The sequence below is a fragment of the Anopheles gambiae genome, chromosome 2, assembly GCF_943734735.2.
Source record: "Anopheles gambiae chromosome 2, idAnoGambNW_F1_1, whole genome shotgun sequence".
NCBI classification, from domain to species: Eukaryota; Metazoa; Arthropoda; class Insecta; order Diptera; family Culicidae; genus Anopheles; species Anopheles gambiae.
This window is the reverse complement of record NC_064601.1, coordinates 24971382-24998783: the sequence shown is the minus strand read 5'-3', so window position 1 is coordinate 24998783 and position 27402 is coordinate 24971382. Positions and strand designations below refer to the sequence as shown.

Genomic DNA, 27402 nt, shown 5'->3' with positions numbered 1-27402 from the left:
ACAATGGGTTTCCTTGATGCTCTTCGGAACATCTTTTGCTTTAAAATACATGTTCTACAAACAATTAAATTGAACATTAATTTGTTCATCCTTTAGCCGATGAAGTGTAACCAATTATTGTGATTTGATGCTGAGCTAAAAATACATTTTACATCGAGCAAATTTTGACTATTGACGTAGATCGTGACCACGAATATAACCCACCGTTCAGTGCCTTGTCATTTGTAGCCACACATACAAAACATTGCCAACAGTTTCTGCACGACTTCGGTTTCTATACCCAAAATATATGCCCTTTTTGCATATATGGTCCAGGAACTAGCGTACACCTAGGGTAGAATTTTTGCTAACAACATACGCAGTGTGCAATGATAACGAGACGCTCACAGTCCAGTGTTTGGGCCTGAAACGGCAACGCAAGAACCATCCACGAGAAACAACACGCACTGATCGGTCAAAGAGTGGCGAAGCTCCTTACTTACCTTTCGCAAACTGCCTTAACCAATCTACCACACACTCCCATCACAGGACGCCCTTCGCAAAGAAAGGGCAGAAGCGTGACACGTTAACAATACCCGTACCGGCGTGCCCGTTCCATTCGTCCAGTCGCAAAACGGCAGCAAATGTCACAGCATCGTTAGAAGTAAAGCTAGTTCTTCTTCACGTAAAATGTCCTCACCGGATCTGCTGCTGCCGAACGAACCGAGCCTGTCGGTGGACGAAAATGTGGCAATAGATTGGCAACCCATCACACTGACACTGGTGGAGTATCCCAAAGGTGAGTGGAATCCTCCGCAAATGCGTCTGCGGCTCTAACGCTTCCCACACAAAGCAATGACGATCGTTTCTCGTTCCCGCAGGAGATTTCGTCGGCAAATTGCTAGCCTGGATCAGTCTGGCCCCGCTCGGCATTGGTGCGGGGTTTGTCGCACTGATACTGTTCCGAAGAGACTTGCACACCATCGTGTTCTTTCTAGGGATGCTGGTAAACGAATGTCTTAACATCCTGCTGAAACACTGGATCCAGGAGCCACGGCCAGTGTCGCGCGCACAAATTTGGACCGAGTACGGCATGCCTTCATCGCACTCACAGTTTATGTGCTTTTTTTCCACCTACGTACTCCTGTTTATCTTCATAAGGTAAGTGCGAACGTGCGTGCGTTCGATATCGGAGCTGGATTATTACTGATTCACACCTTCCCTCACTTCCCACAGACTGCATCATATAAATAATAGTAATAGTGCCCGGTTCGAGCGACTAGTACGATTGCTGGTACTTGCCATCTGTTGGACGGCCGCATTTCTCGTCTGCTTCGGCAGGATCTACCTGCTCTATCACACACTTTCCCAAGTGCTGATCGGTGCCCTCGTCGGTACGGTAATGGGTGCGCTGTGGTTCCTGCTGACGCACTTCGTCCTCACGCCCTACTTTCCGATGGTCGTGCTGTGGCGCGTGTCGGAACTGTTCCTGCTGCGGGACACCACGCTCATACCGAACATACTGTGGTTCGAGTATACCGTTACGCGGCACGAAGCGCGCGCCCGGTCGCGCAAGCTGGTGAGCATGAAATCTCAGTGACGTTTTTGGTCACCCTGACGGCGATACTCGTACATCAAATAGCATTAACAAGTAGGCGACGCGTGTGCTATGGACACTCTACTTTGCAAAGCGCAAATTGCCCCTGTCATACGGACGGAATACCGGGAAGGGCCGGCAAATCACCGATGGTGCAATAGACAGCAACATTTTTGGACTTTTCTGTCCCTGTGTGGATGTGGAGAAGCTAAACAGTCGGAGAGAGAGAGAGTTAGAGAGAGTGTTCCGATGGTCAGCATAGGAACAACAATCGAGTCATACAAACATCCAGAAGCTGTGGATGTGCTTTAGAGAATAAGAATAAGAACATAGTTTCACAAACACTGAATACACACACACCGATTTCCCGATACAGGCATTTACTATACGAGAACGTTTGAGTTCGCAAAGCTGCTACATTGCGTCAACACGAAGGGAGGGCAAATCGTTTGTCTAATTCCTCACACCCCTTTTGGCAATAGGAATTATTGTCGGATTTTACGCCATTCGTTTCCGGAAAGCAATCAGCGACTTTTTAATTTCTTCTTCTTCTTCTTCTTTTTGCCGTAACGACCTACCCGGTCATGCCGATCTATACAAGCTTCCGAGACTTATTAGTACACCACGCAGCCGGATGATAGTGATAGATCTCTTGCTACGGAAACGAATCGAATAGACATTCGGGCCACCCCGACTTAATAATTTATGTTTGGTAATTGAAACTTTCCCTCCGCGAAGGGCACACTAATTGTTAGACCGACGATTGCTGGCGAATACCAACGCGAAAACACTTCTCACAGCAAGTCACAGGCACGACGCACGCCTGAAAAGCGCAAAAAATATTCAGGAGCTTACACTCTTCAATGCGACTCCGTAGGACACGTGCACACCACCACCACCACCAGAATGTATTGTGATGATGATGATGACGATGATGATGATACACATGTTTGATTTTTTTTTAGAAAACTAAAGAAGACATATAAAAGCGACAAAAACACTGGAAGTGATTGATTTTTCGATTCGTACGCACAGGAAAAGGAAGAATAAATTAGAACGAGCTTGTAAAGCGAGGCTCACATAATTAAACAACTCTGGCGTTTGATGCATACCGTTGCAGAAACTTCTCCTTTACAGGGGTTATCAGATTCTTTTATTGGTTACATTCACCGACGGTATAAATACGGGACGCATTTGTTGGGTTAGACTCAACAGAATTGAAATAATATGTCAGCGAAAAAGATGGTATTAAATTATCATTTTCTTTTGCGCGCTATAACATGCACGATATACTTATGTTTGATGTGTTGGTAGCATTACTCCGCAAATGGATCCAGCTTGCTGTCGTACTCCTCCTCGAACGGGTTCCTAGCAGCGGAACGATCGATTGCCGCCGGTGCACTCTCTTCACCGAACGGATTTTTGGTATTGTCGTAGTCCGCCGCCTCCTCCTCCTCGAACGGATTGCGTGCCGTAGTTGCGATCGGTATTTTTGCGATATCTTTTGCGCTGCTGATCGGCTTCGACGACGGAACGACGTTTGCCTTTTCGAATGGATTCAGCAGCTGTTTGCTCAGATCGACGCTGGCCGATGCGGGACGCGGACTGCCGTACGGGGATTGCATCTTGGGACTGCGACGATCGTCCCGAAGCTTCATCTGCTGCTGTGCCATAGTGGCTGCCTGCTGCCGCTGCCGGATGCGCTCCTGTTCCATCAGCCGGAGGCGCATTTCACTTTCCTGCGACTCCATGCGCAGCTGTCCCGAGCGTCCGCCCTCCTCCTGGCGTAGTCTCGCTTCGCTCGTGTACGCCGGCGCTGCTGGTTGGGGCGGAATGGCCGGCCGTGGTTCGTACGCAACGGATGGGCTTGGCTTTGCTCTTTCCGTTTGTTTGGGCGGCTCTGGAATCTATACAACGGGGGTGAAAGCGTCATTCATTATCTGCAGAATGTATCCTGGAATGCTCATTGCTTACCTCCATCGGTGGATCGCCTTCCTCAACAATCAGCAGCTTATTGAACAAACCACGCCCGAAGTAGTCGGCCACCACTGAGAACGGTTCCGGCGAGCGATCGAGCAGGTCGTGAAACATTTCGTGCTGATCGCGGGCCTCACTCTGCGCTCTAAGCGCCTCGATTAGTTGCATGTTGTTCTTATTGCACACGGGGCAGTCCCGTTCCGTATCGGTGTAGCTTCGAATGCAGCTGAAAATACGTTCGCACGTGGAAAACACGATATCAACCATTGCTAATTGTAACTGTGACCAATTGTTATCGCTTACTCTTGATGGTAGGAATGTTTGCAGAGGAAAAACAAGGCCGGCATCGAAAGCGGCTGCTTACACGCATCACAGGTTGTGTTTTGAAACTCCACATTACCCTCCTGCAGGTGCTTTATGTAGCGTTTAATGGACACCGACTCTTCGCGGTACGCTCGCGCCTGTTCCTCCTCACTGCGGATGGTGTCCTGTTCCTTCTGGAACACCTGCATAAAGTATTCCTTCACCGAGAGGAAGTTGGGACCGTTATCCACCGCCAGACAGTCGAGCACCTGCAGCGGAGCCTGCAGTCTTTTCTGAGCTGTGAAGGAAATTAAATAATAAATATAAACCAATGTCTATTAAACAAGCCTAGCCATGGTCACGTATGTACTTACAAATTACTTGCAGTATCTGGTTGAACAGATGCGGCGGTGCTTGCGCATCGTTCTTCAGCCCGTTCAGCGTCAGCAGCCACAGGGAGGCATTGTTGTGAGCCAGCTTCCGGCAGCACGCCAACAGCTCCTCGTACTGCCGATGCCGCAGATAGTGCCGTATGATAAGATGGTACAGCTTATCCTCCTCGTACAGATACATGACGCCGGGCCAAAACTCGTGCATGCGGCACTGGGCGAGCGCATGGTTTTTGTCGTACCGGTCCGTGTTGAATTTGAGCAGATCGAGCAGCTTTTCCTCGACCGCCGTGCTTTCCTTCCACCGGTACAGATAGTGCTCGATCAGCGTGCTGTACACGCACTGGCTGCTAGCCGGCACGAACCGTATCAGATGCTCGAGAAAATCGATCAACAGCTCCGTATCGTCGAACAGATGTATAAACTCTTCCGGGTTGCCGTGGCCGCGCTCGTCGTTCAGGTTTAGATCGGCCAGCAAGTCGGCCACCGTCAGGGCGTCCCTGCCCTGCGTCGAGTTCCGGTTCGTCGCATACTCTGTGCAGAGTTTTTTCAGCAGCGCGATCGTTCGGGACGGACAGTTTGCCATCAGCACGGAACCGTAGCGCTTTATACTGTGCTCCGCTTCCGCACACGCCAGCGACTCGATGTAGTTCAGCGCCTCCTCAAACTGACCCATATCCTCCGTCAGTATGCTGAGGCAGGCGTCATGCTTACGGTGTGCTTTCGCCAGCTGCAACGCCTCCTCCACATACGACGCATCACGGCACACCTTGATCGCTACGTCAATATCGAACAGGTTGGACTTTTGATCGTTCTTCAGAAACTCCTTCAGCTGGGTCGTACGATCGAGCCGCGTGAAACAGTTCAGCAGCAGCGTCGTGTGGTCGGCCGTCGCCCGGCCCTGCGCGTGTATCGTTTGCAGATAGTCCGTGAGATAGTGTATGTGGCGGGCGTCCAGGAAGCGCTGTATCACGTACGAAGGCTCCAGGTAGCCGATCGTTTTCGCGTACTGCTCTACCGCACCGGCGAAATCGCCCTTGCTGTACAGATGGTCGCCGTACTGCTTGAAAATGCCGGCCAGCCCTTCCGCATCGTACTGATTGCATTTGGCTATGCGCACCGCAATGTCGTACAGATTTTTCTTAAACAGCACGTTCAGCTTGCTCTGCAGGTCCTTCTCGTCCAGATGGAGGATCTGTTTGCCCTCCGTCAGGATGTAGCAGGTGCCGAACTCGGTCAGAATCGCCGATACCTCCTCTATCGGCGAGGTGAACACGATGAACTTGTTCTGTATGTCGATGACGGTGAGCGTGAACCCGCCCGGACTTCTCGGGTTGCGCATCACCACCAGCAGATGGGACCGATACCAGTGGAGCAGCGTCTTGTTGCCTTCCAGCGCGTAGCACGGCCCCCGACCATCCGACGTGTAGCAGTACACCGCATCCTCTAGCCCCACCATAAAGTGGCCCTCGTTGTGGCCAGTCTGCAGCGCACAGCAACCGACCGGTTTCTTCATGGTGGCCAGTATCACGCGAATCTCCTTATCGCGACTGTGCAGGTTGTACACGTACACGCCCGAGTTCGAGCAGACAAACATTTGCGTGTGCTTGTGGCAGTGCTTGAAAGCGATACCCGCGATGTCGCTCGTGCCGGCCGTCAGCTGTTTGAGCGTTTTCGACCGATCTCGGCTAATGTCCCCGCGGTACAGGGAGATGTTGCCCTGGGCAAACCCGATCGCCATAAACTGCCCACCGTCCGAGACGGCCAGCGCGGTTGGCACGGACACCATCGTTCGCACGGTGCGCAAACATTGCGCCCCATTCGTGGCGGACAGCTTCGACAGGTTCCAAACCTTAAATGAGGGGCCATTAATATCTTCGCCCACCGTTACGAGCAGATTGTTGGGCTTGGCAATGTCGCACAGCAGTATCGAGCCTTCGTGGCCCTTAAAGCTGATGGCCGACCAGGTGCGGCTGAATGTGTGGATGTATCCGTTCGAGTCGCAAATCACGATCAAGCTGCTGCCATTGGCCGTCGCGGTAATCTTTGCGCCCTGCAACGCCCCGGACACGTTATCTTTATCGACGCCCTGGCGGAGGTCGAAAAAGTTGAACTTACGCCACTGTGGAATACGGTACAGAGATGAAGACGGTTAGTTACGTTGCAGGCAATGCACGCTGTAGCTTTTTCACCTCGAAGATAGCCATTGCGGTGTGCCTTTCGGCAGAGTCGTACGAATTTATCCAATTAGTGCAATTTGCTGCAATACTGTTGTTCGGTGCTGTTCTGCGAAGACGGGGGGGAAATGTTTTGATGAGCAATTTTCTCGTCCAGTTCAACTGTCACTTTGACAATGGTCCTTTTCGTGCCAGCTAGCCCTTTGTGCAGTTTAATTTTTGAACTTTTTTTTCAAAACCTTTCGATTAAAATTTAACGAAGCAATTGAAGCACTCAAGTTGTTCAGAATATTTATATTTTAAGCAAACAGTACAGTAAACGGTAAAACAGAAATAAATGAGCCATTTTTTGTACTTTCAAGCCGAATCGAATTCGAGACTGAACCCTCTCTTATAAACCAAATCCAGAGGCCGCTTGTTTACGTTTGCCGCATGTGACACGACATAAACAATACAAAACTATACCGGGATCACGGCTTGCAGGAAGTTTGCCAAAATATCATGAATTTAGAACCAATTAACAACGCTCTCTCTCAGTTGCGCGTGTTGCGCTCGAGTGTAGGTCAAGTGTTCGAAACGCTCGGCACAGGAGTGCGTGCAGACCATGGCGAAGAGGGCAAGGAGCAGAAGTTTCTTCAAGAGCTACAGGAGCTACTCAACTCGGTTAACGCTAATCTCAAGTAAGGATAGCTCGTGAGATAAAACTGAAATACACATTACTCATGCATGCTGCCGGTACCGTTTTCAGAGACTTTGAATCCTGCATAAACGATCTAACGCCACCCCAGACGCCGCTGACGCTTGCCAACTCGGCATACCTGTCGCTGGAGACGAACCTCGAACGGCAGGCACTGTATCCGCACCTGGTGCAGAGCTACAAATGGCACGACAAGCTGCACGAGTACAGCACCTTCGCCTCGACGCTACTGCAGCAGAACTCGCTGAAACGCTCGTACTACACCAACACCAAGCGCCGACGGTCGCTTCCCTCGAGCCATCTGGCCACACCGCAAATGGTGGAAAATCTGATCGGTAGCATACATTACAACAACATGAACCTGAAAATTGCACGCCCCTTTATGACGAATGCAATTTTACACGTAAGAACCCACCAGAAAGTAAGCGTAATGTAGTGGAATTGCAATACATTTTCGGACGCATTTCAGATAACCATTGCCCGTGTGCTGCGCGCTGCAGTCATACTGAAGGGACTGCTGATCGAATGGGTGACGGTGAAAGGGTACGAGGAGTCACTGCTGGACGGGGTCGACGAGCAATGGACCGAATCGAGACATCAGGTATTCCGCAAGGTGCAGGATCATGCACATTCGGCAATGTTGCATTTTTTCTCACCCACACTGCCGGAGCTGGCCATACGCAGCTTTATCGTAAGTGTATGCGCGCGTACCACAAAGGTGAAAGTTGCAATTGCAACGATTGATCTTTTATTTTTCTCTTTCAGACGTGGTTCCGAAGCTACGTAACCCTTTTCGCTGATCCGTGTAAAAAGTGTGGAAAACATCTGCACAACACACTTCCACCGACCTGGCGCGATTTACGAACGTTGGAACCGTTTCACGAAGAATGTAAACAGTAACAGTGGAAGCTCGAGTGAAATAGATTACAGCATACATGGGCGTTCGCTATCGACTGGACATAGTACTCCGTGCCAGTTATCAAGGCGTATGAACGGGAGGCATTTTTCGGAATAAAACAAATTCCATGCAGTAAAAACTGATCGTTTTTACTGAATCATGATCTGAAAAGCTCGTTTTTCAAACTGCAAGAAACACACAAATACGACTAAATGAGTTTCCCTTTCACAATAGTAACAAAAGATTTATTTTTGTAATGTATCTCTTGCAATATGTCCGTTTTTTTCGTTTTATTTCGTTCGTAGTATAAGAATAACTTCATTTTGCCCACTTCGTATAGAGGATGATTTTTCTCTAAAATTAATCATTATTGTCGTACTTTGTGCAACATGGACCATCTAAACCGATTCGATCCGCGATGGAATAATGAATAGTGCTTAAGAAAAAAGACAATGCAATAGCACAGCTTACAATTGCTTAATCCTTCGTATCGATTAACCAATCGACAATTGGTCTAGCCCTGCCTTGTGCATTCCCGCGATCGAGGAAGAAAACAGGAATAAATAGTTCTGCCTAACGTTCCCTTCAACCAGCTCAATTGGTGGTTGTCTTGTTTGAATACCCTATTTTTACAATATAACTTTGTCCTGTTAGTTTGTAGCTCAATGTTTACATATACACACACTAACAATTTTAATGCTGATTACGGATTATGTCCTCCTCCTTCGCGTTGTTCGTTGTCCGCCTATGCCCGCCTATGTGATTCTAGAGCACCGCGCTCGTATCTGACTAGTGCACATGATGCCTGCGTGTGCGCCATTATATGTGCGTATTGTTTCGCGGGTCCCGTAATCATCACGCCAAACGATAGCACCGGGCGGCTGCGGCGGCGGCGGCGGGGTATTTTGACAATGTATTGCTTATATACAAATATTGCGTATCCTGTTGATTTGCACTGGAATGGTGACATCATCGTGTATTTGGGACAAACGTTTTCTCCTCCCTCGCCGATCAAAGCTCGGTCGTGATTTCGTCCTGGGGCCGGAAGCCCAGCTTAAAGAACTCGTCCTGCAACCAGAGCGAACTGTCGTTCATCCCGGACGTGGACAGGTACGTGCGAACGTGATCGAACGTATCGTCGAACGGATTGTTGCCACCACCTCCGCCGCCACCACCACCGCTCCCACTAACGACGCCGGTCGTCGAATGGTGGTTCGAGCTGGTGTCGGTCGTGTGGGACGATCGTTCGTCAAACTCGTGCAAACTGATCAGCGAACCGAGGAAGTGGTGCGTGGTCTGCATCGACGGCAGTGTGCGATGTTTCTGCAGCTGGATCAACTCCGGCTGCAGCAGGTTGCGCTCGTTCTTCTGGCTCAGGCTCGGCGATAGGTCCGTGCCCGGCGCACCACCGTGCTGGTGGTACGATGCCGACTTGAAGGTGGAATGGTCCGACGCACCGAGCCGTGGATCGGAGGCAGACGGTTGCTGCAGAAACTCGATCAGCTGCGCCAGCTCGGGCTTGTAGCGGTCGAGCACACGTTCGGCCCACACGTACAGCCGCTGCCAGTCGTGCGGTGGCGCATTGATCAGCTCGATCGGTTTGTTCAGCAGGATCAGTATTTTGGCGAGATCGCGCACCACCGGATGGTACGTGGCAGCGCCGGCACTGTCACCGGCCAGGTGCAGCTTCCGTATCTGGCGCCGCGTGTCGTTCAGCATCTGCAGGAAGTATTCCGCCTGCGGGCGCAGCTCGTCCAGCTGGCGCAAGAACTCGAGCCGGTCGATGTTTTCGTCGATGAACGATTCGCGGTACTTTTTGCGCTTCTGGCGCCGTCGCAGGATGGCCAGCGCACCGAAAATCAGCACCACGCACAGGATCGCCCCAGCAATGATGCCGACGACGGCCGCCAGGAACGAGCCCGACATCCCGACCGGATGGCAGACGCGGCCCATGTACTCGCTGCTCGTAGACCACTGGGCGCCGTACCCGCTCGGGCACTCCGACAGACATTCGCCGGTGTCGATGCGCAGCACTTCCGTACACTTGACGCAGCCCGTATCGGTGCAGCGGACACATTGCTCGTGAAAGCGGGTACAGTCTGCAAGTGAACGAATGAGAAGAAGCGTTAGATTTGCTTACAAACAAGCCATGATGTTTACGAAGGTCATTGTTTAATAATTAAGTTAATCCTATTTGCGACACCCCTCCAATCGCTCCAAACGACTTAGCATTTCAAAGCAGCCGATATCTCTTTATCCAACGCCAGTCGATGTACTATGTTGAACACGATTGATGTACGTTATTTCCTTTCCAATGTTCAAACCTCAATCGATATTCAAACAAATGCTGCGTGGGCAGCGTGTTATGGCAAGCGATCGAGGTCTGGAGAAATATTGGCATACATTAGCGTCAGCTTTAACTATGCAATAAAAATGGTTTAACGACGCGTTTAAATCTTCGCAGGTGGTCGACAAATTTCGGGGCTTGCGAAAGATTACTTTGTAGATATAAGCCCACTATTTTTGAATGAAAACGAACATGTGTAAATATTATTTAAATTTATGTTGTGATCTTCATGCAGCAATACGTAACGCAACTCGAAGGTCCTCATAAACATCGGAGCACGGACACGGAAGGGGTAACTGCTTCCTAATCTCTCCTGGTTCTGAGCCAGAGTCGCAAACCTATACAAATCCTGTAACTCAGAAGGGAAAGAGACCCTAAGAGGTCAAAAAAACTCTTTAATATTTTAAACAACAACTAGTCTGTAACTGATTTTGGAGTATCCTAGGTCCAAGTCCGGATATGATTCTAATCCAATTCTGAACAGTGGATGCGGAACATTGAAGTAATTCAGAGAAGTTCAGAGAACAAAATCCAGAAAATTTGTGGAAGAATATCAGAAACAATTCAGGGATAAATTAAACTGCAATTTTTGTAGCTATTACTAGAACATGAAAACCAAACTCAAAGTTTATGGTCAACTTGCAGCATTTTATTTTATCTAGATTAAGCTACAAAGCATGGATTTAGGTTGAGCAACTCACCCTGGCTGTGGGCGCACGGTGCTGCGCTTTACAATGAAAAACGAAAGCACCGTATAAAGCTATCGCGCTCCAAAAGCAGCTTCGCGATTGCCCTGCAGCTCTTACGAAGAAAACCAGTCGAAACTTATCGACAATTATTGTCTACCGCACATCTACCTTCTGGGCTCCTGCGCGGCCACGGCTCACGCCAGTTCCCCTTTTGAAAGGCGGACACAATTGAGATTCGAGTGCAACGATAAACCGAAATCCTCCTGACCACTTGTAACGCGCACCGCCACCCGACACGAAGACACGAAGTGTATGCGCACCTCCTTGCGGCGGCGGCAATGGCAAGCATTTGAATGCGAACATCTCGAATGCAGACGCCGACCAGTGGTGGGTACGTGTGCGCAGTGCACAATGATGTAATTTCCGAGCGCCTGCTAACGGCCGATCAGGTACCGGTGGTCGATCGGTAAAAGATGAAACTAAAAGAGCTCCCTTGCATTTCCCAACCCTCGGTGGAGGGGTGGTTAATCAACTGACTGTACAGAAGAGTGCCTAATGTGCAAATAAGGTATAGGAGATGATCCCTTTTCCCAGTGTGCGATGCATCGCGACGTCTCAAGGGAGCTCCTTCGGTAGGGAAGCGGATACGTCGCCTTACGTAAGACGAACGGTGGGTGAGAGCCTGGCAAGATGGGTGCTTTTTGAAGGAGATTCACATCGATAAGGGAAAGCTAGGGCTGGCTTCCACTACCAGCCTACTTCGCACGGCTATGTGGAGTATTACACTACCGAAGTAGGGAAGTGGAGATCGATCGCTTAGCGTGCGGACGGTGGGGCTTGAGCAAGTTCAACGTTTGCTAGTCGTGATCGGCTTGTTTGCATCAAGCGATCTCATGTAACACCAGCGCGCTATTGACATACGCCTTGGGGCAGGATAAGCTACAACGAGATCACTACTTTAGAGTGTGCCGAGTTCTAGCTATCCTCTACTAGTGTGTTTGTATCGCCTAGCGTCGCCTTTCGGAGGATGCAATTACTGTTAATTATCTCGTGCCAGCTGCCCGACTTGCAATTGCACTCGACGCTCTGACCCTTTCAGCCTGTGAAATTGCGCCCTGCTTGCCTTGCCCGTGACCGCTAACGAGGTGATCCTCTGGCCCCGTTACACATACCGCAATATGTGGGTCAGAGCTAATATTCAGTAAACGTATAAACATTTCATGCATTGTGGGTTTGCATTTTTTGAATAAAAAAAAGCCAGAAGTATACTGGAATGCATTACATTCACCTGTTCCAATCTTGTTTTCTAAATGATGCAAAGCGTGCTTTTGTTCCTGTTTCTAACTCTGTTGCGCTTGCTGCAATGTCTGTTGCGCTTGCTGCAATGCTTCGATGTTGAGCATCTCATAGCTGCACCACTGCAGGTTATGGTCGTGTACGCTCAAGCTAGAACATACCACACACATTGGTCGCAATGGTGGTGGTACGCCGGTGGCCAAAAGTTCGCATGCTGCACACAACAGCATCACAATTCTAGCGCTGCCTCAGGGAACCGGTTTAATTCGCTTAGCAGCACACACACACGAAGAAACAGGCCGTAAAGAGTCCTCCTCACCGACCTCAAGACCTCTTCGCAGGGTTCGTTTAGGTTCCTGGGTTGGAACGTCTTGGAACGTCGTCGCACACAATAATGGGCCCCCATCTTGGTGGCGATGCAGTTCAGGGAAATAATGCATCCCGAGTTTGTCCTTCTCATTTTCTCTCTCTCGCTCTGTCTCTATCTCTCTCTCTCTCTCTCTCTCTCTCTCTCTATCTTTCCCTTTCTCTCTCTCTCTCTCTTTCTTTCTCTCCCTTTCTCTCTGCTTTTCTGTGGTCGGTCCGGCGTTCTAGCAAAACATGCCGAATTCAGCACCGATGCACAGCCGCCGAAAAAGGTCGACATTATTGCACCGCTCGTGAATGTGTTTGTACGTGTATGCAAGGCTCGGTGCAATTACTGTAAATGATGCCCGATGCACCAGAGCAAATTCTACCCTTTTGCACATGAATCGACGGTAATGCATTGAGGGTAAAACGCAACGAAAGAGGAGAACGATAGAAAGAGATCGAAGGAAGCGCGTAATTTCCAATAGCGTGCACCTTTTTAAGCACTTCCCGGCACGGATGATTCAGAAGCAGGTTTCTGGCTTAAGCGCAGCATCCCGCATCTTGAAGGACATACCCCGTGTACTGGTGGCGTCAGTCGCACCGCAGTAGTAGGAGGTTCTTTGTTACTTTTTTGTTTTACTTTGTTGTGTTTTTTGTAATTGGGCAAAGCAAAAAGAACATTATACCAGTAAGATGATCACAAACACTATAATACTGCAAAAATCCGCACAAAAAAAAACACACGCCTCACTGGCAAATGCTCATCGAATGAGTCAGATAGCACACCACCGGTGTTGTGTCGTGCGTTCGTCCCCGTCGAACCGAGTCCGACGTCTTCATTGCTTCCTTATTGCTTTCCTCCCTTCGGGGATGTAGGTGCTGCAATGGTGCTGCGTGCTGTTCTCGGGGGTTGGGTGGGTGTCGTACTGGGCTCTAACTTGGCCAGACACCAGAGACTTGTGCAGTGCCAACGAGCACCTTGCACATGAAGAAATTGAATGATTATTAGCAATAAAACACGAACCACACTAGCCGAGTCATGGAAGACGCTGGTATGGAACCAACCGAACATGTATAGAACAAAGACACACGCCAGTGCAAACATAGCACGCCTTCAACAAACATGCCTGTTTGTGATGTTTCTGATGGGGCTGGTGGTCGAGGAACACTGTTCCAGCTATTAGACACTTAACATTTAAACGCGCTGGTTAAGTATTTATAGGGAAGTAATCATCATTTCCTGTCTGCACACATTAGCATACACACACACACACACGCACAACAGCAACATAAGATTCTGCTTCTCCATATGTTGGCCTATGGTGCGTGTACGGAGGGAGGGCAGCTTAAATCCCCAACGAGGATCAGATCGCGTGGAATAATAATGTCCATTTTTTATTACATTCCTCCGCTCGTGTCTCACATGCAAACATGTGCACACTCACAAACACAACAGTTTCCATCCCAAGTTTAATGCTCCTCCTGCTGCTTGCACAGCGCAGCATCACCACATAATAAATGCAACTACAATGCAACGCCATTCATTTCAAAACACACACACATACACCCAGCGATAGCGATCGGATGCCTGACAGTAAGGCGCAGATGAATGAACTCCGCAGCGAAGGATGACTCCAGGGGTTGCTGCAGCGGCTTCTGCTGCTGTTTTAACGAATGCGGGCGGCAGAAATGATGAATTTGATATCTTAATCAAATTGCGCGGTTTTCTCCCTCGTCCGCGCCCGTTTATGACACACCCAGCGAGCCAATCTGCCAGCCAGCCAGCGAGATTGCATTCTGGTGAAATTGTTGCCTCTCCTCCACAGTGTGACAGTGTGAAGATTCTAGAGTTACAACCGCAGCGTGCGCTGGTTGGGGAGCGGTGTCGTTTAAATCATTAAACCCCAACCAACCTCGCTTACTGAACTTTCTAAATGTCATTAAGTTGTTGTTGCCGGCGACCGAAAACCGCAACCGTGAAAGTGACTGAGAACTGAACTTGTTACTCGGGCAGGCCGCCGGTGAGGTTCGTGTTACAGAATCGAATATGACAAATTGTGATGGCTGGGGTTGAGGGTTGAGGGTTGAGGTTGAGGCACCCACCTCGGCCTCATTCACCGCACGATTGGCTTCACAAACAAACGACAACAATGATTTCACACCAAACATCGTTGTGAGCGGTGTGACACCTTTAGTGTTAGACGATTCCACCAAATGTCGGTGCCAATTCCCGGTTGCTTCAATCCTGGAAAGCTTCTGCCCATATGCTGACAGCGAGCAGATGTCTTCAATTATCGTCTCATTATCACAATAACGTGTGCTCCCTCTCACCCATCCCAGGCAGATAGCTAAACAACTGGTACCCAAACATGACACTCCAAAAATGGCTCTCCATATTTGTCCTCGGCGTGCCGCTAGATCCGACCCCGTGTGGCGTGCGAATTTTTGGCGAATGTCTTCTCTAACGACATTTTGAACTGCTAATAAGGTGGGGGGATGGCAGAGTGCGAATGTGAGTGCACCAAACCCCGAGCAAGTCGTTTCACTCCAACCTATACCCCCCCCCCCCCCCCCCCATGGTTAGGGGTGTCATTTTTTGCTTCGTTTCATTTATTGTTCGCACTTCGACGCTTTGCCGCAATGAATGAATTGCGGTGGGTGGGAAGAGCATTCGCAAGGCGGAAACGGAGGAAAGAAAGCCGTGGGATTCTGCACAACTCCATTCAACGACGCCAACGCAGCACCAACCACCCTCTGCGCCATTCTTCGCTAGGCGAGTGAGTGTGCACGGTGACATAAATTCGATTCAATGGTTGTCGTCCACCAACCAATTCGGGATGGAGGTGAGAAGGTGGTGGTTATCCTGGGCAGACCGAAACCGACTAAACCGAAAGCTTATCCCGCATGGTGGCGCGTGTACCCGCCAGCCAGGGCTGGGGGCAAGTAGTACCGGCGCAAGCGGCTGCGCCGTGAGTGTTCGGCTCTGTGCGTCAATCAGCTGCACGTGGGAAGATTTCCGTCCCCGAAGTGTCACCTCTTGCCGCGTCGGAACCACAGCCTACTGCGGTCCCACGTCCCGAGAGAAATGTTTGGCCGGAAAAGAGTTGCAGCTGGGAGAGAGGTGGGAAGCACAATTCATTCGCAGTCATCCATCGGAGGCCGAAGATGCTTTCGAATCGAGTCAAGCCAGTATCGAACGAAGCTGTATGCGTTTGCGTCGATCAATGCGCGATCAGAGAGTGATCTTAAATGTGTGCGTTAAAGATAATATGCAAATCATGATCAGCAATCGGCAGTTCAGATCCTCCCGTCCTGTATATGACGGAGTTGACCGATCAAATTAAAGCAAACCACCGGAGCACCATAGCTCAGCATGACTCCGTCTGCAGCAACAACCATGCGGTGGCACGATGAATATGCACTTATTAGGCAGGATTATACATACACAGCTTGTCCGTCTGCGGGAGTTTGCATTGCAAACTTCACCTGATCCCGGCACGGCGGTGACATGACACAAATGAACCGTATGACCTGCAGGGAAGGATATATGCACACACGGTGCAGTTTGGTCACATTGAATAGGCTTTACTCGCTTGTAACGTCTCGGCACACGTTGCGGCCCTTTCACCCTCATTTCCTATGCCTCCGTGTGCTACTCCATTTCGCCCAACGTCCATGTCTGTTGATATGTTAATGAGCAGGGAATTATCTGCGGCAACACATCTTTACAAACCCCCCCCCAGTACACTCGGCTCAGCGCAACGTATGTGCGGTTGTTCATTTTTATTGTTATTTGCAGTCTTAAACTGTCTCAAGTTGTGCGATTTTGTTACGCTTCGTCGTTGTTGTTGTTGTGCGGTGCTGCTCTTTGTGAATCATGGCCGCGATTTGCAGCAGGAACGTGCAACGCATACAACCTTCTGGGGTATGGTTTTGTGCATGTCCTAGTTCCGCCGAGTCCGTTGTCGGTGTGCTTCTACAACATCTTCTTCTGCATAGAGGCCGCGCTTCACCAACCACCACCACCACCAGAGCTCGTAAAAATGTTTATTTATTGGCAAACTTCATAACTGCCAATGGCAAATGTAATAAGTGCCTGGTGTACGGGCACCACCACTCATAGCAACCAGTACGCAACCCACAACACAGGCACACCACTTTGCACGACGACGACACACGAAGCATTCGTTCGTTGTGAACAGAGTTGCTGCATGCATTTTTTGAACGGAACGGTTGAGGGAGACCCACCAAACACTGTGGACTGGCTGGGCCAGAGAACAAGGAAAGGGCAGCGTCCCGCAAATGCAAAGTTAAATCACACACACACGCACACACATCCATCCGTGCAGAGACACCGTTTATGAATGAAATTAAGATTAAGATTATGGAGTCCGTGTAACGCGTGGGTTGTTTACTTCATCGAAGAATCTTGTTCCGTGCCACACTACCACCGCACAAGCTGTTCGCGCTCAGGCAACCGGAACCGGTTCTAGTGGCAAGTGCAGCAACATAGAAGGGAAGGGGTTCCTCGAAGCAGCACTACTACTGCGCACTAGAAATATGTGATAGCACACAGCCTGTCACAGGTAAGGATGCTTCCTGTGACAGTTATGAGATACAGTCAGCATCTCCCGTAATATCGCTCGCAACAATGTCTGCGGCAAGGGCCCAATATCGTCCTACGACTAGGGCCCCAAAGGGAGCACTGCTCCTTCTAGGTAGCAGCATCATTAGGTATTATCTGCAAAAGGGACAGAATTGCCCATCATACAGCAGCAGCTGGCGTGTGGGCTGACTTCCGTGCATAATGTGGGAACCACTTTGCAATAACTTACACAGTAGTTCTTGCCCGCGGGATGTCCAGTTTGTAGATGACACCGGAGCAAAAAAGTGGAAGTTGACTACACAAAGGTTGCTGACTTTGTTACAAAGAAAGCAAGTGTTGCAACAAATACCACCCATCTGTAGACCGATTTGAGGAGTCGTTCTCGTGGTACAGCTGTCAAATGTAAGTCTTAATTGCATGCACGTGCCAGGTTCCAATCTAGTATATACTGAGGCTTTCTGGACAGCATCGCTAGGACTTTTGTAACTATCTTCATGATCCGCAATATGGCCTTTTTAAAAGCAGACACTAACCTAACACACAATCCTATGCGGGATGTGACTAATGGAAGACACCTGAGATCCAATGGATGACACTGGAGAGTCCGTCGACTAAATTCTAACACAGCATGAATCATACACCAAATAAATGCAGCAACAAACACATACCTACAGACCATATTTTGTTTATCTTTTTCCCACTCTTTCACGTGTTATAGCGTCATAATATGTGGAAAAAGCTTGCGCAAACCAATGAACCTGTATCCGTGGCTCCAGTACCACACTATCTACCCCGCGTCACGATTGACCGATTCCATGCGAAAAAGGATCGCCAAAAACAAAACATCCGCATAACATCTCGAACAACCTAAGCAAAATGAAACGGATCCGTCCCGTATCGGATGTCACCACTCGATCGATAGATAGACAGGCGATCGACTTTTGTGCGAAACGTTTTCTTGCCTGCGCACCCCGTATTAAGTTTCCCTGCGGGCGCTCCCGGAAGGGCATGCAAAGTGAGCGTTTCTTCCGCTGAAAATTGATCAAACAAATCCGGGCAGTCTTGGATGAATGATCAGCTAACCCCCAACCCAAAGCGTGTGAGGGTGGATTTGAAAGACGTGGCAAAAAAAAAAAAAAACGGTTCCATGCACCGCGTACAAACACAACATCAACCATTCAACACACGTTCATCGTGTGGCGGTGTGGTTCGTCAGTAACCTTCGCCAGGGTTTCGGGTACAATCTTTTAAAGTGAATTTCGTCACAGAAGGTTTTTGCTCTCTTCTGCTATGTAGTACCGCCGCAAAGGAAGTCACCGAGACATTGTGCGCGAGGTTCGAATATTTTGTTTGCCACTGATAGTGGCGAACCCAAAAACCTTCATCAAAAAGTTTCCAAACTGATAGCGATCACTGACGTGTGTGGCTGAGAGCAAAGTAATTCTGCATTAACTCATCTGATGAGCATGCCCGATTGTTCTGGAATCGGATGGTCACTGCTTATCGCCCTCAGAGGTTGTTTCCCTTTTTGCAGCAGCCCAGCAAAGGCCTTCCGACTCCCTGCAAACTGATTTATTACAGAAGCAAATTTACGACAACGCTAATTAACCGACCGAGCACACTTGACAGGATTTCACTTCCCATTTTTCTACCGAGCACCTCCCCGCACGATGTGTGTGTGTATGCGGTGATAAAATGCAAATTCAATATACACCAACAAAACGTCTTTCTTCCTCGCCGTAGCATAACACCACCACACCACGCATCGCTCTCGTTGCTTAATGCTTCCTTGTACGGCAAATGATCATGTGATTATAATAATCATTATTATCATACACACACACACACCCATCTTGTTTTATGCAGATTCGTTTCATGCTTGCTTGTTTTTTTCTTCCCTTCTGCTCTTCACACTCCTCGTTTCCTATTGCTCTCCGCCACAGTCATCCTCAGCTCCACTTCATAACGATATTTAATCGGAAATAATGCCTCCTCTGCTCAATTACCCACCAAACCGCCGGTACCGCAGAGCGCATCGCGCGGTGTAATCATGGTGAGAAATTCCGGTCACAGAGTACGGCTCGGGTCGGAAAAGCCTCCAGACCCGACCGTGGTGGTCATCTCGGTCGACTCGCCATGCGTATGAAAGGAAAAAAAAACTAAGAAACCGAAACCAGGTCAGACACGTTGTGTTACGCGGCGATACTGCTTGCGGCTCGGTCGCCGTAGCCATACACACACACACACACACACACCCTTCGTAACCCTTTGCGCGTTTTGGCTCGTGTCGCGCGCGCTCCGCATGGTCCGTCCGGGAAACGCGCGGCGCGATAGTGCGCAAGCGGATAACTATTCCTCGGCAGCGGGGTGGCGACACGAGGTCCTCTGCTCGATAGTGATTATTATGTAAGTCGGTCGCGCCGGACCAATTGCGTTCTGGACCACTGGGGGGTGTCTGTGCATTTCCTTCGCTATGCATTTACGTGCAGCTGTGTTGCGCCGACTGTGACCCACTATTGTCATCTGTGTCGGGGTGCGTGCGCGCGGCATCTTCCGGCAGCATGGCTGCTCGATGGCAGACTACTCCAGGTACGGGCACGGTGTGGTAGACAAGTACGATTTTCCCCGCTGGGCACCAGCGCTAATTTGACAGCTAACGCGATCGCGATCGGGAGCGAATAAAGATCGATTCCTACATTCACGGCTGCCCAAGATGCAACGATGGTGTGGGTATCGTGTCAGTAGGTCACACTTAGTGTATCCCGTGTATCTTGAAGGCAAGCCCAGAAGTCTGGAAATGTGTATTTTTTTTAAATTATTTACCATTAAATACTCCCCCCCCCCCCCCTTTCTCTGTACCAGCAGCGGAAGACACATAGGGCGGAAAGAAAACAACGCACGATAAATTTACATCGATTAATAACCGTGCACAGCGGTTGATCTTCGTCTTTGTTGGATGTGACAGTCCGATGGTAACGCTTCGTGATCTCCTGCCGTTTTGCCACAGTCGCTTTCTTAACAGCGCAGTACGTTGATCAGTTTATAATTTGCGTGCATACAAAGCAAGCAAAAAACACGCCCCACGGTAGGTCGGTTTTCGATTATTGGATTGCGTTTTTTTTTATTTCTTGACCCAGAAAGCGAGTTTCTGGACAAATGCCTCCCTCCGCCCCTCATACTAGTGTTTTTTTTTGCAATAGTCGTTTACCGTTCTTTCCTTTGCCCCGGTAAAGTGTGGTACTATCCGAGCAGAGATTTATTTATTTCGTTTGCTTCCTTAACTACCACACATCGATATTTCAAGTGTTCCAGCTGCACGAATCGAACAACCGTTGTAGTTCCAAAGTTTATGTGCGTGCCACTCCATAGTACCTTGTCGTGCTAATTGCAGTACGCAACATCGCGCTTTGCCTTCTCTTTTTTTCTGGTGACTGTGTGTGTGTGCGCGCGCGCGCGCCCTTTGGCAAACAAAAAGCAAAAGTCCGCACTCGGCATACTCCAGCCATTGCAAGGAAGCAAGAAAGCGTGTGTGCAATCAACAACCGATAAGTGAGCTTTAAACTTTCGGTTCGAAGGTATACACGGACACACAAACACACCCAAGAGGTAAAGGTATTCGATCAGACTCTGATTGCGCATGAAATACGCACCCGGTTCCACCCCTCGAGGTGATGCACAGCCTCCTCCACCAAGTAGGGGAGATAAATTATTCCCTTGACTGTGTGTACAACCAAATTCGGACGCGTCGATCCTTGTTTGGGTGTGGGGTAGATTAATGATGGCGCGAGTAATAATCCGTACCGAAATTACGTTCCGCCAGATCCTGGTCGCAGTTGCAGAAGGAAGGGAAACTCTACATTTAACCTTCAACAAAATAGTGGGGTGCCATTTTTGCTTAACTTTTGTTCAATAAGTATCATAGAAACACACAGACATACTAAATCCCAACTTTTTTTTTATCTCAAACAGTGTGCATGACACAGAACCAGAGGTGTTTCTCCTTTGTTTTCTCCTTATGCGATACACATCTTCGATGCGCTTGCACTTTTGGCGAGAAAATGCGGTTAAGCGGAATGTTAATTGATTATCAGCATTATACTGGCTCGGTGCGCGCGATACTGCCTTGACGCTGGAACGCAATGACGAAACGCAAGAGCTATTTGCCATAGTTCAAGGGGATGGCGGGATGGGGTAGGATGGCGGTGTTCCATGATGCATTTGCGTGGAATGCTTTACCTCCGCCGAACCCATACCACGTGTGAGTAGGCTTGAAATATCGCCTATGAAATGCACAGTATGGTGGGCAATCGGAATGGGGTACCAGTAACTGCATTCTTCCAGTTCCAGCAGATTGTGTGCAAAGCTGCAAACTCGACAGTGTAACAATATCCTGTCGCATGGAACCGCTGATTGCATGTCCGGAGGGTGCCAGAAGATTTCCACTTCGCGCACACATTACTGTACACGATGGTGCGCCTTAGGCAATGCTGTAAAGCCTATCCTTGTCGACCGATTCGCACCAAACGACCAAAAACATACTATTACGTCATGGCGTCCAACACCGACAGTGGACAAGTTGCTCGGCAGTCCACAACAGCTGATCGTACCCTACACAGTGGAGTTGGTAGTTGTCGCTCCGTCGTCGACGTGTTTGCAGATGAATAATCGATCAGACCACACGCAATCGGTGCTGACAGGGGCGTTTATGCCGTTCCTTCGACAAGACGTCAGGAGATGACGAACCGGAGGAAACGACGACATGCCATGACGACGTTGTAGCACATTGAAATGCAAAGCCTGCGCGCCCGACACGCGTCATGGTCGCGACCTGTCCCCGCGCGTAATGATGGCAAGAAACAATGTTAATGCTGTTGTTTAGTGGAATTTTACATACAATCTGAACACCAAAACATCAAGGAGTTGCGATAGAGTACAAACCGCAACAGCTGCGTGAAAAGCTTTTTTGTCTAGGTGATAAAAAGCTACAGTCATTCAACCGTGTCCCGAGGCACGTCCGATGCTATTTGTTAAGTGCATCCATAGATGTAAATAGATTCTATTTTGATGTTTACTAAATGTTGTCACTAGGTATAGCCCTATTTTTCGTTGTGTGTACATGTTGACACGTAATTTAGGGTATTGCTGTTAAATAAAAGCGTGTGTGTCTTTCCTCCAATAACTGCAGACTTATTGCTCATTAAATATTTCACGAACAAACAAGCCTTATTGCTCATTTGCAATAATATGATATCTAAAAGTGTGAAGAGCTCTTTTCCCGCATGATCGAGATTTGAACCCACATCAGTTTTTTATCTGGTTAACCCATTCCATTCGCTTACACACTCCGCTATCCGTGGTGACTGCGCAATGTCGCACTTTTCACGAACAAAAACTAACTCCCCTGCTACAAAACACGCCGGTACAACGCAATACACGATTTGATTCATCTTTCCAATCATATATTTATCTGATACTACTACCCACCAATCACGCGAAACAACAGCTTTTGATCGCCATAAAAATCGGCTCACCAGACAAATGACATGGCGATGGCGATGGCTGCTAGAGCCCGCTCCAGGTTCGCCCACTACTCAGGCATTGTGTGTGCGTGTGTGGTGAAATTCTGGCCCACTATCCCGTTTGTTGCCGGTATGTCTTGTCGATTACGCAAATCCTGAAAAAAAGCCAACGAACACACACTAAGCCGACAGATATTATACCTTTCGGGTTAGTTCTCCGCTGCTGCGTTGGCGTTCCAATTAAAGCGCACTGCCCACACTGAGATGATCGTACGTGTATTGGGGCGCTGTTGACAGTGCAACGCAACCGGCTGGCGGACGGATAAGATCAATTGACATGCTACACACGCGGGGTCAAACAATTAGGAGGTCCACCAATCGTTCGTACACTGTTCAGAGCAGCACTGAAACATGGATATATTGATGAGATAAGACCTGGCAGAGGTGGGAAATACTACTTCGACTACACAACGAATTATGTGTGTCACGTGAAGCTGCGCGGATTAGCAAAATATTCTCGCATCACGAGGGGGAAGGTCACGGTGATGTGATGTCTATTATTTACACATTGCTTATGTAATATGTGCCAATGCGTCCGTGTTGTAACGATCAGATACTACACATCGGCATGTGATGCTTGTCGAACACCATTTATGTTTAAGTAAAAAGCTTTTATCTGCTTAAAAAGGAGAGCATTCCGGAGCATGGATATTGAAAATAAATCTTCAATCAGGCAACTATTGCTATAAAGCAGTAGGTAGGTTGGGGTTGGCACTATATATTACTGCATTCTTTCAATCGATTTGATAGTCCACCAACCATTTTGGAATCAATATAATAGAAAGCAACGTGGATTTCTCCATTACCTTTCTGAGGTCACAATAGGTAACTTACGCAATCGAGTTTTAGTAAGGATCGCAATCGTAAGGGATTGGCAGAGCATCCATTAAATAGCCATCAATGTCCCGGATTGTATCCAATTGCCCGTTCATCTTATTCGAAAACCAACACGGCATCTTGTTGCCACCAGGCTGCATTCTCACGGGACTTGCCCTTCGAGAGGCAACACTCTGCCGAAGCCAAAATAAACAGTTAAGCACAAAATAAGCAGCCCTCGGCTTGTTTAATGTCAACGGACACAAACGACCGATAGAAACCGTCGCCGCCTTCTGCTCCTCCGTGCCACCAAAACGACCGATACAACACATCGCGGGAACTCTGGGTCTTCCTTCCCTTTTGCGTTTCGAAGCTGCGCGGTTTTGTTTGTTTTGACAAATCGCTCGTTAGTCGTCAAACTGTTGAAATTCACAAACACTCGACATCCGGAGAGGAACCGGCCGAACGGCGCAAAAAGGGGACAAACACACAGAAACACACACTAGCACAACCGTACACAAGGCAATGGAGCTGGCAGCAGAGGGGTTTGGAAAAATAAATTATCAACAGCACACACCCTACTACTCTCTTGTTGTGTGTCCTGGGTGGGAGGAAAGATCTCCGAATGCATAAAACACCCCATGCGTGTACGTGCACTAATCGTAGAACGTGAGGGTGTGCAACCGGATGCTTCCATTCCCTATCTGCCCTCTCTCCGGCCGTCCAAAAAAGTGAGTCCCCACTCGCCCAGTTGGCCAATCATGCTAAGAAGGGAGAGTATTTAAAGAGTCGTCGTCGCCATCGTCGTAGCGCCGAACTCGGTTGGTGCACGGTTCCTTGTTCGTGATCTACCGTCAACTCGGTGCGCCAATTCAATTAGAGATGGGCGACCTATTTTCTGACCTAGTTGGAGCGCGCTCCCCACAGCCAACCAGTACCACCACACCACCATCGTTGCAAACTATCGAGAGCTCCCCACCCCACCCCCATTGACTTCTAGGCTAGGTCAGCGCGCGCTACGGTTAAGTGTGCGCACGGGGGGACGCGCGTCTTTAGCAATGTCTCACAGAAAGACAGACGCTGACAGCGCAATCGTTGCCCGAGCTCTAAGTACGGTGTGCAGTTGTTGGGTGGAAAATTGTGCACTTTTCCGGCTAGATGGTGATCGTTCAACAATGAATGCCGCGCTCAACGGAGATAGTGCGCGCTTCAAACGTCTTCATCTTTGCGGGCCGTAGTTTTATTGACTCTCCTTAATACCACCTCGAACCTGGCTTGTCGAAGCGTCAATATTGACTCGCCTGCAACCTAACGCGGTGGTGCAACTTCCTCAACCGTGCTAAGGTCAAGTGGGATCATATAACAAGAGTGCGTTCACGTTCACGTCTCCCCGATGTAACGGAAGCGTGCAGCAGTAAGAGTACCTTTCTAAACGATACAATAATAAACTTGAATAAACATTTAAGCAGTCCTTTACAACGGGCAATATGTTCCGCTTTCACTGGTCAATGCAGAAACGAGCTTACACACACAAATCAGCCGAATGTTACGGTACTACCGCCGCAGGTGTAGGTAGACATCATCGGCCAAGATGACACGCCTAATGGGATGACTCACAAGCACAAATGGCGTCATTATTCGGTCACTGGATTCCATTTCCGTAAGGCACTGTTTAAGGCCATTGGGAAAGCAACATCGTCAAGGGTAAAAGTGTCACGATTACCGACGAAAACGACGTACATTTCACTTTGTCCAGTGACAGGTGCATGAAATCAAATTAGTGAAGCTATTGTGCATTCTGCTAATTAAGTGATGACTGTTTGATTTAGCATGTCCCAACATTTTCCCACCGTCCTTATGCCAGCCACTGGTGTGCGCGCACATTATTCAAGTGTGGATTGCCCTCTCCCACTGTAAATTCAATTGGCAGATTAGCATAGCCGTGACATATTTCATCGAGCGTAGCAGCAGTGGCCTCTCTCTCCCTCTCTTGTCACCGCCAGAGATAAAAGAGCCGCATAGTCCATGGACACATAATCCGTGCGACAAATCTGGCCTGGCATTATCTCACTCCATAAAACTGCCATCGCTATTAATTTGAGCATTCTGTCCCACCACAGGTACTACCGCACAGATGCAACAGCTACATTCACTTTACCGCTTGCAGGATGGGGACTGGCCTCTCCTTTCCCGTAGGGTGGGCAGCTCCTGTGATGTGAGCGTTACTCGCTACTAAAAGGTTCTCTCTGGAAGCGTTTAGCACTTCACTTATCGCGCGCAACCGACCACCGTACGGGCTGGTACTGTGACATTCGGCCATGGAACCACGGTGTGGAACGCGCTGTAATTCATAGTCATCGCTTCACACGACACAAAATGGGTGACGCAACCCACGCCGAGAGAGCTTAAACAGCGGAGGGAGTAGTCGTGCCGATCCGGTTGCCCATTTACACTTGCCACAGCAAGTACTTAAATGCCAGGTCTAGAAAGAGCAAAAAAAAGCACACAAGTAATCATCGCAACCACAATCAATGTGCCCGTGCCGGCGCGTAAGTATGGATAGTTAATAAATCAAAATTTTCCGATCGCCACCGAGAGCGATTTCCGGTTCATATCTCAAGGCTTCTCCCTTCATTAAAGAGAGTGTGTGTACCTTCGCTGCGCTCCCTACGATTGCCAATTTCTTCTCCTATTCTCCTAATTCTCCTAAGCTTGATGGTGACGAAGTGTGAAAAACGACCAAATGGCTGTCCTGATTTCTAGCAGCAACTACACGGCTCACGACGCTTTGCACTATTGATCTGCGCCTAGAATGGGAGTCAAGTCAAAGATCTTGCTAAGGTAACACCACTGCCGGCTAGTTGTTTCGTGGACCCGCGTGGGCAGCGGTTTATTTTACTAAATTGCACATGTGTACCTGCCAACTGCACTGTGGCGTCGCGACGATCCTTTGAAGCTCACCGACATCTACAGACCGCGGCAAGGGGGAGTTGTTGGTGCACAAGCATGCACTTTTGCGACATGCAATTACGCCCGTTTGCTTTGCATGCAGCATTTGCTCAACGGTGCGCATAATGCACGCTCCACCAAGAGGTTTAGCTGATAGTTCATGTGGTAAGATTTGAGCGATTCCCGTTGTCGCCGCTGAGCTGATGGGTTTAACTCTCCGATGCGTCTCTTGTCAAAAAAAACCTGCAAACTGACATAGTCAGCATTTACGCCTAAGCGTCGAGGCTTGTGAACCGTTCGCCTATCGTTAGCTTCAATTGCGTACGGCCTGCCGATAGCACGGGTGCAGCGCACCCGCCAAGCAGCATCGTTTAGTATGCTAACGGCAAAAATTATGCCAACAATATGGCAGCATTGATTGCGTTCCCCCGACGCACAGCTCTGTTGGCCTGCCGCTACCGATTGCGCACGGATCGGATGATCGTTGACAACTTGTTTCGTTTTGCCACACGGTTGCTGCTAATCGGCTCCCGTCAATCTTTGCGCCATTCCCTGGTAAACGGAGCGATACCGTAGTACATTGCTGACAGAATGACACACGTTTTGTCAAGCTTTACACCTCCTTTCGGTGGGCAGACGGAGCAGGAAGAGAAGGGTAATTCACAGCGGGGAGCTGCGACGTAATCGCAAGCGAGCTGATTTAATCTAACATTGCCTGTTGAAGGATATCTTGATATGGCAATCTTGCGCGG

General features: G+C 49.1%; 4 protein-coding genes across 4 annotated transcripts in view; 2 read left to right on the top strand and 2 right to left on the bottom strand.

Annotated features, from left to right (window-relative positions):
• The first annotated feature begins 7 nt into the window (after nucleotides 1–7).
• On the top strand, nucleotides 8–2665 carry LOC1273294 (dolichyldiphosphatase 1). Its single transcript, XM_312258.6, has 3 exons — nucleotides 8–778; nucleotides 861–1140; nucleotides 1216–2665. Exons 1-3 carry the CDS (start codon nucleotides 670–672, stop codon nucleotides 1577–1579), a joined length of 753 nt encoding a protein of 250 aa, XP_312258.4. The 5' UTR covers nucleotides 8–669; the 3' UTR covers nucleotides 1580–2665.
• Nucleotides 2666–2676: 11 nt separating this feature from the next.
• LOC1273295 (vacuolar protein sorting-associated protein 11 homolog) lies at nucleotides 2677–6598 on the bottom strand. Its single transcript, XM_312259.6, has 5 exons — nucleotides 6438–6598; nucleotides 4231–6367; nucleotides 3857–4154; nucleotides 3551–3779; nucleotides 2677–3483 (listed from the first exon to the last, which is right to left on the bottom strand). Exons 1-5 carry the CDS (start codon nucleotides 6450–6452, stop codon nucleotides 2893–2895), a joined length of 3270 nt encoding a protein of 1089 aa, XP_312259.6. The 5' UTR covers nucleotides 6453–6598; the 3' UTR covers nucleotides 2677–2892.
• A 250-nt stretch (nucleotides 6599–6848) lies between these two features.
• On the top strand, nucleotides 6849–8180 carry LOC1273296 (mediator of RNA polymerase II transcription subunit 27). The gene is made up of 4 exons (XM_312260.5): nucleotides 6849–7102; nucleotides 7171–7522; nucleotides 7589–7810; nucleotides 7885–8180. Exons 1-4 carry the CDS (start codon nucleotides 6924–6926, stop codon nucleotides 8017–8019), a joined length of 888 nt encoding a protein of 295 aa, XP_312260.3. The 5' UTR covers nucleotides 6849–6923; the 3' UTR covers nucleotides 8020–8180.
• A 54-nt stretch (nucleotides 8181–8234) lies between these two features.
• LOC1273297 (uncharacterized) overlaps nucleotides 8235–27402 on the bottom strand; it is a 38354-nt gene continuing 19186 nt past the window's right edge. The window contains exon 2 of the mRNA XM_061643047.1: nucleotides 8235–10116. Coding sequence (XP_061499031.1) covers nucleotides 9029–10116 — 1088 coding nt within the window. The 3' untranslated portion in view covers nucleotides 8235–9028. The remainder of the gene's footprint in view (nucleotides 10117–27402) is intronic.